Source organism: Solanum pennellii, chromosome 8 (assembly GCF_001406875.1).
Source record: "Solanum pennellii chromosome 8, SPENNV200".
Lineage (NCBI taxonomy): Eukaryota > Viridiplantae > Streptophyta > Magnoliopsida > Solanales > Solanaceae > Solanum > Solanum pennellii.
Window position 1 is genome coordinate 66,348,797 of NC_028644.1, and position 11,158 is coordinate 66,359,954.

The 11,158-nt window shown below is 29.5% G+C and overlaps 1 protein-coding gene across 1 annotated transcript; it reads right to left on the reverse strand.

The window, feature by feature from the left end:
* Window positions 1-3,598: 3,598 nt before the first annotated feature.
* LOC107026891 (phospholipase A1-Ibeta2, chloroplastic-like) lies at window positions 3,599-5,450 on the reverse strand. The gene has a single exon (XM_015228000.2). The coding sequence runs from the start codon at window positions 5,349-5,351 to the stop codon at window positions 3,693-3,695; it is 1,659 nt and encodes a 552-aa protein (XP_015083486.1). The 5' UTR covers window positions 5,352-5,450; the 3' UTR covers window positions 3,599-3,692.
* Between the last annotated feature and the right edge of the window lie 5,708 nt (window positions 5,451-11,158).

Genomic DNA, 11,158 nt, shown 5'->3' on the forward strand with positions numbered 1-11,158 from the left:
TCATCACTGGTGAAATTTCAATCAAACTTTGTGAGAGGCATCAATTGAAAAATTATCCATGATTAAAAACAAAATGAATTCAAAGTTCTAAATATCAACATATAAATAAAATTTAGAAATCTATTGTTGATTTGCAATAAAAAGAAGTTTGAAAAAATAAACTATGGCAGAGAAGAAAGGATTCTAAGCACAAAAAGAAAGTGAAAAAATATTAATTACGGTAAAATTATTTAGTTAACCAAACAAATCAAAATCATTAGATTATTTGTATGACACCTATAATGAAGAAATTGGAAAAATTTTGACTTTACTCGGCACAACTAATTTCGAAGGTCAAAACTTTTAGAACTTAAGAGTTATGCCTTAATGCATAACTTCTGTTTCTGAACTTATGAAGGGCTTAGTCTTTTTGACTTGAAGCATAACTTACTTATCTCTTCACCGACGAGATCTGGGAAAGCAACTCGTTTGGATATCAGAGGATTCATAGTACCTATAGCCTTTCGAATTTATATTCATCATTTTCAAAATCGAGCAAGGAAAGAAATCTCTTTTCGGCAACCAAAAAAAAAGGGAATAAATTTGACTCGGCACAATCTAACGATACATCCAATATCAATGATATGTGCCTAGCAAATTTTCCTTTTATTTATTTTTTTTGTTATCAAGAACCTCTTAGATCTTTTATTACTTCAAACTCAAAAAAATAAAAATTAAAGACCAATAGTTTTAAGCATCAAAAATTAAAATCAACTCAAAATAAGAACATTGTGCAAATGACCTTTTTTTTTTTTTATACACCATACTGTTAGAATCGAAAATAAGCAGGTGTAACATGGAAGTTAGCGAAGCAAACTTCGTAAGACATGAGTAAGAAGACAAATAAGAAATATACCAAAAGACATAAAAATTGAACGTGATTTGGTCAATCGAGATGAGCAATCCGTTATATAAACCTGAGAGTACAAAATATAGAGAGAAAAAACAAATCACTATATTGTGAATGCATGGGAGGTTCACACAAGTGATAACATATCAAGCTTATGTCCTATAAATTCTCCCCCTAATAAAAACTCTCGAAGGCCTTAAGACTGCATTGTGAATGCTAATTAAGTTAGAAAAAACAAATCACTATTTATAGAATGCTAAACATTTTCTACAAGAATTGGACTAGCCAATCCTAAACCTTATTATAAAAAAAAATCTAGTTATGATAAGAAGTTGAAGAAAAATAAAATCCAACACCTATCAGACTTAATTAATTATGCATGTGTCTCAATAAGTTTCATTAGTTTATGATGTATAGCATTATTTAAAATGCACACATGGATTCCCTGGTTCATTTGTTTAATTATTTGATACTAATCGGTGTTCAAAATATAATTTCAAAATCATGATCTTTAAAGCAAGTACAACCACAATTATTATTATTTTCTCTTTTCAAAGTATTATTTAATGAGTTTATATGTACACGGTGGGCGCCGTATATTATGCCCATTCTACAACTATACATATTTTTTTTCAACGATAAATACAATTTCTTAACAATAATAATAATATCAGCTCGCCAGGGACATGGTTGGGTGGTTGGGAGGCAAAGTCTTTCATGTGGGAAACCGAAAGATTTAGAATCGAATCTAGTTCTTATTTCCTATTCAGTCGTGAACTCATCATATCAGACTTGTTAAATTACGGTTATATTTCATGCGTGATTTGCGAGTTATTGCACACTAAGCAGATTATCACAAAGTGATCAGGGTAAAGGTTGTGGATTGTCCTGGGGATTCCAACAAACACAACAGTGTATAATTCCACAAGTACGATTTCGAATAAGACAATGTATATATAGACTTACTCCTATTTTTATGAAAGTAAAAGATTATTTTCAATCGACATATATACAATTTTTTCAAGTTTTGTTATTCTTATATTATATATAAAATTAGGAAACATAAGCATCAAATGTTTAACAACAATCCTATCAATAACTAGATGTTTATAACGTGGCTAGTTTACAATTTGAATCTAAAAGACATTTAGTTATGAGCAGGTTGAATATGTGTTACACTACTAACAAAAATAATTTTTAGCGGTATTAAATATTGACATTAATAAAGAGCGTTAAAGACTTTATCGGTATTAGTTAAGTGTCATTAAAATCAACATCGCTAAAGACTTTAGAAATATATACAAAAAATATTAATTGCTGCTAAAAATTAAGAATTAATTGACGACGCTAATAATATTTTTTATGAAGTGGTTAGACTTGTCATGTTGATGGTGACAACTAATTATTTGGATCTAATACTTGAATTAAGTGCACACAAACAAAACTAGTAGTTGGCATTAGTGTTAATTCATTAATGAACTGATAGTCAATCATATTATAATTAAATCTATGGAATAGGGAACACATTATTAAAGTGTGGATGTTCAAAAGGTAAATGATCTATTGTTTCATGTGCTTCTAATCTCCTCTTTTAATTTTCATATCAAAGAATGCTATATTATATAGTTTCATATATCAAGAACTCAATCCTTAACAATATGACAGGGTGGTAATTAGACCAACACTACTATACGTGGTTGAATGCAAATAATGTTCAAGTTCAAAAGATGAAAATTGCAGAGCTGAGAATATTTAAAAGAATGTATAGGCATATTAAAAAAGATATAATTAAGAACGAAGTTATAGCGGATAAGGTGGGAGTGTCCTTTTGCAACGATATGACGAAAAAACGAAATTGAAATAATTTGAACATAAAAGTCGAGCATTATTAAGGGACAAAGGATGCAAGTAGTTAAATGTTGTCGTACTTATATGTTTGCTACGCTTGTTTCGTACATTATTATGTTGTTGACTTTTTTTTTCAAGAATGTGTATTAATAAATTCCACCATCATTAATATAGTAATTTTAAAATCAAATTAATATTTTATAACTCTATCTCAGGTAAACAATCCCGTGTAATGAGTCAGAAAAACTTAATACTTTTGAGTGGTTCCACTCGTTTGTCGATAATACTCCATTATAACTAATACGGATCGTGGTGAAGTAATGAAATTATTTCACCTCTAATCAAAGATTGCGAATTTAAGTTTTGAATATAGAGAAAATTTTATTGGAAATATCCTACGTGCTTAGTTTGGGTGGGAAACCAAAAGAATAAATAAAATAATACTCCATTATATGTTGTTTTTTCTCTTTGCCAAGTGGGCAAAATAACTATTCCATGTGTCTCAATTTATATGACACCTTTTATATTTTGAGAGTCAAACAGTTTAAGTTTGACCGGAAATTTGCGCATAGAACCTTCAATTTTTTTAAAATGAAATTTATATATTTGTAAGCTACGTAAAAGATACTACGAGTCACGATAATTGATAATTAAAAATGTTTATAAGATCTATGAAAAATTAACAGTCAAAGATAGATCTATTTTACTCTTGAAATCCGAAAGGTGACATAAAATGAATTAGAGGTAGTATTCAATCTCTTCATTTCTTGCGTTCTTTTTTCTTAACCCATTTTCATATGCAACTTCTGCGATAATTTTCCAGATTTTAGACCTTCTTGTAATGTCTAAAGTCATCAAAAGAAGAGAATTAAGGAATAGTAATTATACAAATAGAAAACATATATACTTCTTAAATTTGTACAAGAAGCATACATATTCTTTCATCCCAATAAACTCAAGATGAAGGACTAGGCAAGACACTAGGACTAGGCAAACAACTAGGCCTAGGAAAATTAAATTCTCTATTAAGATTGAGACTACTCAAATCTTTACCCTTACTAGTATACAATTTCTTAATATTAGCACTTTGTTCATTTAACAACTTCTCAAGACTCCTCTTAGCATTTGGTCTAAATGATTCATTTGATCCCAAATATCCATCCACCAAATGCAAATATGCTTCCAAGTCATGACAACATGCAACATCTGCATCAGGTTTCAAAAATGGAGACTTTGTTGTGTCAACTCTCAATTCTGTGCCAACATGTGAATAAGCCCATGGCATGCTATTGTCAAGCAAGTTCAACACCCCCGAGGCACCGGTGTCTCTTAGTTTCTTGTCTATTGCTTCGCTCACAAACATCCCCGGAACTTTAGTGATCACGTCTTGCTTGTTCACGATACGTAACACCTTAACGTTTTTGGACTCCAGACGATTCGCGAAACCTTTGTTGCCTACTCGAGGACCACCAAAGGAAAAAACTGCGACTGGTGGAGCGTTAGGTGAACACGTACTTATGTCATCTGCTACTAGTAAAGCCAATGCAGCACCAAGACTATGTCCTGTTACTGTTATACTTATTGACTCCCCTTTATACATTTCAATAAGTCTTTTCACTTCATTAATAACGGATTCAGCTAAACTTGGGATTTTTGCCCCGCCCGTTTTGTACAAACTTAAAAATCCACATTCTACTTTAGGTTGTGCGTCAACTAATTCATTTTCACCCGGCATTTGCACGAGGACATCGCGGAGATTTTCCCCCCACTCAAGACACGTTGCAGTTCCCCGCAACGCGATGACAATATCCCTCCTCCCCATACGTTGGATCTCGGTTTTATCGTCGCAAACCGCGACGTACCCGATCCAACTCGACCTCTGGGTCATCCACCCGAGGTCGGGTGCCACGTCATCCACCCACTTAGGCAAGCCAATGGATGACGTGGCGTAAAGACTCTTAGTCACCTTGTACGACCTATCAGGCAACGACACGTCCCTCGCCACGTGAGCGTTTTCATTTGCTGACGTGGCGGGGTCGGAGTGAAAACAATGGTAAGCCGCCTGAATAAACTCCCCGTACCGGACTAATTCTCGCCGGAGATTTTCGTCCAATGGATCAAGAAGTCCTAACCAATCTTTACAACCATGATACTCCTTCCACCTACTACCAAGATTGTTCCTTGGTGAATACTCCATTGATTTCGATGACAACATTCGATGTAATCTAATCAAATGCCTTGGTGACATTTCTTCAGCTGCTTTCATCTCAGGCCAAATTCTGGACAAATTTAGCCCTTCCAACAAGTTCCTTCCCCTGTTTTCCTCTGTTTTTTCCCCCTGTTTTCCTCTGTTTTCCCCTGTTTTCCCCTGTTTTTGAATTACCGGCTCCGGCTTCGCTTCCTTCTGCAAAAGCTTTTCAAGATTCGAGAGATGTTTCTTCGTCATCTCCGTAGTTGTTGTTGTTGGTGTTATTGTTTTTAAACTTTGTGCATTTATCGAACTAGCTCTAGTTATTGGTTTCAGTGGTGATGAATAGCCATTGCATTTGAAACTAGCTCGCCGTGTCGGAAAAAAATGAACACCGGTCGCCGGAAGTGTTGCTGCCACCTGCATATTTTTTTGAATTTTTAGAGAGAGAAAATGGAAGAAATTTGTATGATTTAGAGAGAGAGAGAGTCAATTGAGTTATGGGGAGGGAGAAGAAGCTGTTAGTTGGAACTAGGATGGTGTAAAGGGGTATATATAGAGGGTAATATTTCAACAATTGGGGTTCCAGGGGTAGAGTTTTTGTTTTATTTACGGAAATACCATATAGGATATAATTTAAATGCGGCTGACGGGAGGGGTAATTGTGGAAGAAAAAGTTAATTAATTGACTACTCTGATTAAGAGCTTGAATTTAATGTCCGAAAAGTCTGCTTACACGGTCGCGTTGTGATTAGACTAAAATAACCTTTCAGGTTTTACCAGTTTGTTTGTTTTTGACATTTAAATGTCCAATTTTGCCCTCGATATGTTGACTAATGACTGCAATTTATTTTATCGACTTTTCTTGTTCACACTTCATAATCAATAACTTCGATTTGACAAAATAATAGATTTAGAATTTTGTTTTCTGTACATAAAAGTATTGTGCTCTTTCTTTTTTATATAAATAAATATGGTTCCTAAAAAAGGAACACAACATATGCGGACGAATCTAGAAAGTATCGAGGGGTTTACCTAAATTCCACGAAATAATAAATTACAAGATACATAATAATGTATTGTTTTTCTTATTTTATTTTATACTCTTTTTTTCTCATTTTATATGTTATTTTTTTATTTTGTACTTGCATTAAAAAATAATGTAATTTTATTCTTTTATCCTTATTTAATTTTTTTGGAACTCAAATTTTTAATTAATGAATATAAATTAATTTATTTTGATTAATTAATTTAACCAACGAACATGAATTATTTACTTAACTTTTCTAAGTTGATCAAATGTGTTTTTTTAAGACTAATAACTCACAAGGGTAAAAAAGGAACAATATGATAATTTATGCATTGGTTATGAATTGACAAATATTATAGATCAGACGGAAGGAATCTATCTATCTATCTATCTCTCTCTATATATATATATATAAATCTTTCTGATGTAAAATATAGAAATTGTGATTAGTTATAAGGAGAGAAAATGATATTATAGTCACTTTTTGTTATGCTTCTTTTCCATCTTTCAAGGAAGCTTCACCAAGCCTAAGAGGAAATACAACAATTCAAAGTAATTTCATTTTTTCCAACAAAAAAATGCAGAATTTTCTTTGTGATTTTAAAGATATTTTGTGTGTTCATCATGCAGACTCAACGGAGCTAGGATTAGTTAGATTTCTGGTTCAACTGAATTCAATATATAGACTTGATTTAAATAGTTAGATTTCTGATTCGTCCGAATTCAACATATAGCTTTGATTCAAACTTTAAATGACTAAAATTCTAAACTCATACGTTTCAAATTCTACTATATCTATGTCAACGAATACTATCATATATGTTGTCATAGTTTTAGTTTTGTGCATGTCAAAGTCATAGTTGAAGAGGATAAGCATTGTGATGGTCATGGAGAAACTAATCCTTGAAGGAGTTGATGAAGTAAAACATTTGAATCTTGAAAAATCTTTAATTACTACAAGTTATAGGAATAGAATTTCAAAATGATTCAAGTCAATTATTTTAGTAAAATGGCTGCAAATTTAGGCAATAAAGTACTACATGCATGGTTTCATTTCCTTTTATAAATAAATTACTTCCATCTCTCTCTCTCTTTTTTTTTTTTGGGTTAAACTCTAAATGTTTTGCTCTAACTTTATAATATAATGTTGCTTCCATTGAGCTTCAATACCCAAAAGATGGTCTTATATTTTGAAAATTGTATATTTCTGGTCCAATTGCACTTTATATGTCTACGTACTTATTTGAAACTCTTGAAAAATTAAGTCTGCGCTCCTTCATTATAAAATGAACACGTATCCTAACTTATTTTTACAAAAATGACGTGCATTATTTTCAAAAACTAATCGCACATTCTATGGACGGTTATCAATAGTTATCTTTAAATATCTTGATAGTGGAGCGGAACCATGGTTACAACAACCATGCGGAAGAATTCAACAGCTTTGACTTAAAATTATGTATTTGCGTTAAAACTTTTATATAATACATATGCATAACCTAGTAAGTTTAAAAAATTATGATTCAAAACCTATAAAATAAAAATTCTAGTTCCGGTCACATGTAGGGGCGGAGCTAGCTTTTGCGTAGATTATGTACTTGTATGAGAAATTAATTAAATATGTATGTATATTAATTCGTGAATCCTAATAAAACTGATTGATAATTTAGTACTCCTTCCTATATCTCCTATATATATCTCCCATGTATTCCCTTATTAGGTTAACACTTCAATACAATCAATATTCCTTCACTTTCCACGCTAGGATTGTGGGTTTGGAACCCTCTAGAACTCACATACTCCTAAGCCTGGCTTCGTCTTTGATCACGTGTATACAACAACAATATATCTAGTATAGTTCGACAAGATCTTTGGTCACATGCATACAACAACAATTTATTGTAGACTTATATAAAGTAAACCAGTGGAAATACACATAATTCTTTCTCTTTGGTGGCAAAAAATGTGCATTTTATCTAACATGTAAGAACTGCAAGTTGCTCCAATTACATAAATTCATTAACACGAGGTATAATCCTTATCAATATTTATCTTCCTAGCTAGGATCATAGTCTATCATTGATATTTCTCATTACTTATACGATAATATTTTATGTTTTAGGAGTCTTAATATTATCTAGGCATTTCAATAATTTAAGTTATATACGTTGTTATCAAGTCACGTATAGAATAATTTATAGGTAAGCCTTTTTTAAGTATGACATTCTTAATCTAGAAAATAAGTTGGAGTATTACTACAACAAGTAAATACAATTTGATGGTGTAATTTTTTTTTATACTGACGATGTATATATAACTTAAAGTTTATCGTATATTAATTATCGCTAGCAACCTCAACATTATTTTCGTGAAGTCAACTCCATGGACGGAAATAATTAAACTTTTTATAATATATATATATATTGTTGATATACACGACTTTTTTTTTCACATATGAAAAGTACTCTACTATTTGCATTTTCCACGTTTTTACTTTTGTAAATAAAAAAATATATATAAGCCACACAAATTAAAAAATCTTTATGTAAGGTTTCCATCAATATATATGTATCATGTCCTTGCCAAAGCACTATAAAATTGAATGCATTAGTGGCCATATCTTTTTGTTCAAGCAAGTGCTCCAAGAAATGACCCTTCATAAATCATAATCATTCTTGTTGAGAAAGTGAAAAAAAATAATTTAATGTTCACTAAAAAATAAAATTGCTAAAAGAGAAGAGAAGTGCCCCAAATAACATACTCTATAAAATAAAGATTCCCACTAGCACTTTTTTGTGCCAATATCATATCTTTTTTTTCACTAAATAGGGAAGAGATTGCACGCAAATGAGCACTTCAAGTGTTTGAGGTTGACTTTTAAAAACTTTGTACTCTTTCTGTTCACTTTTATTCGTGATATTATATTTTTCGAAAGTTAATTTGACTAATTTTTAAAGTCAAATAAATTATAGTATTGACTTAATATTTTAAACAAAAAAATTAGATATTCAAAAACTATACAAAGAGTGTTATAAATTGCAATTTTTTCATATCAATATAATGAAAAAATACATTATAAAATGTTAACCAAAATTATTATCATTTGAATCTAAAAAAAGAAATCATAACGAATAGAAGGTGATGGTACAAGTACTTTTTCTTTTTTCACTTTTGGGTGGGAGAAGTGGAAAGGTTGAGTAAATGTCCATAATTATTTAGTTTTTATAATTAATATAAGAAAAATAACACTTCTATTTCACGTGATAGAATTTCACTATATAGAGTGTTATTCAGATTTTTAACTTGAATATAAGTTGTTTTTGACAAATTTAAATCAATAATTTTAAAATGTTGATCATGATTGAGTTTCAAATTGATTTCTTGTTTTATCTAACTTTTGTAGTTTAGTAAGTTTGATAATGTCTATTTTTAAAAAAAAATATGCTATCATAACAAATAAAGAGGTTCTGACTATGAATCTCACAAACACCATTACCAAAATTATATACTCTCTTTAATATTTATCTTTATTATTTTGATTAGTGAAATTTTAATTAACTAATATGTTTAAGAGTGATAAGATAGTAATTTTTATTACAGAATCGTCAATTAATTTTGTTAAAAATTCACAAGTTAATATATATATACGTTTATTTAATTTTCTCATACAAATATAAAAATTTTAAAAAAATTATTAAATTTATCCGAACTTACGAACTCCACTTAGCTCTGCCTTGGATGAATAGTTATGATTAAGAGGTATATCTTTCTGGTGGCATTCCAATATTCTAAAAGGCAAATCACAAAGAGTGGTGATATTATTAAATGCAAAATCGCACATGTAAGTTTGAATAATAAATTTATTATTCATCGAATTTTAAATTATATTTCAATAATGATTCAGATTTTTTCTCTGTTTAAAAAACAGCGCAAGCAGTGATTATTTTTGGAAGTAGTTTAATTTAATAATGCAATTTTATTTAATGGATTTTGCGATGGAACCCTCGAGTCAAAGCGAGTTGCCAAGTGATATATATTTATTATATAGTTATTATTACAATAGTATTTAGAGTTAAAGATTTACATATATTTTTTTAAGAAAATGATAATAGAGTTAAAGATTTACATATATTTTTTTTAAATAAGTTAAAGATTTACATATATTTTTTTTATTTTAAAAAAAAATATATGTAAATCTTTAACTTATTTAAAAAAAATTTTAAAAAAAATATATTTAAATCTTTAACTTATTTAAAAAAAATATATGTAAATCTTTAACTCTATTATCATTTTATCAAGTAGTGAAAACTGAAAATAGGAAAAGTTTGTGGGGGTAAGAGGGGACAATGAGCTGAGGATGTAAAGTGTCCATTAACTTTAGTGTAAATTTATAGTGGAGCAATTATAATTAGTGGATAGAAATAATATTGGCACATATATATTCTTGTCACCTCATCCATTAATTAAATGGAACACTTTTTGGGGATTTTTTCATTATTTTATGTGCAAAAAAAAAAAATGAATCCACACATATTTTTTTTTTTAGTTTTTTCGCTCGTTATTATATGTTACTGGAGATTGATTTATTTTTTATTTGTATTGTTATAAAATTTATATTAAATAAAAAATATTTTAAATAAAATTAAAATAATTAAAATTTAAAATTAAAATCTTTTAAAATAACATAAGTGACTCGAGAAAAAGAATCTCAATCGCCCTAATTAGGGCACAAAATAATTTAAAAGTGTAACACTTATAAAGTTCACGCGATGGGACAGTATGCCTGTTCTTTTGAGGCTTTATCGCAGTAAAGTCTTTAGAGTAATTAATTATTCTATATAAGTGCAAATTCAGTATAATTTAATAAATTTTGCTTAATGTGTTTGTATTAATAAATTATTAAATATGTATAAAATTAAATTTAAATCCAATATTATCACTTAAAGTGCATATTCTTATTCTTTTTTTCTTTCTTTTTCTTTTTCTACTTTTTCCTACTATTATAGAAGTATCTAACATGTATATTTGTGTTATTTTTATTTTTAGGTGATATTGTGGCATTTCATGATTAATTACTGGTATTTTTTGTTTATTTCACATGCATAATATTAGGAGATTCACAAAATTATTTATGCAAAATTAATAATTCTTATATTCTTTCATATTATTTGTTCATATATATATATATATATATATATATATA

Excerpts from the sequence above, each read along its gene's own strand:
- LOC107026891 (XM_015228000.2), bottom strand. The coding sequence starts at position 5,351 with ATGCAGGTGGCAGCAACACTTCCGGCGACCGGTGTTCATTTTTTTCCG.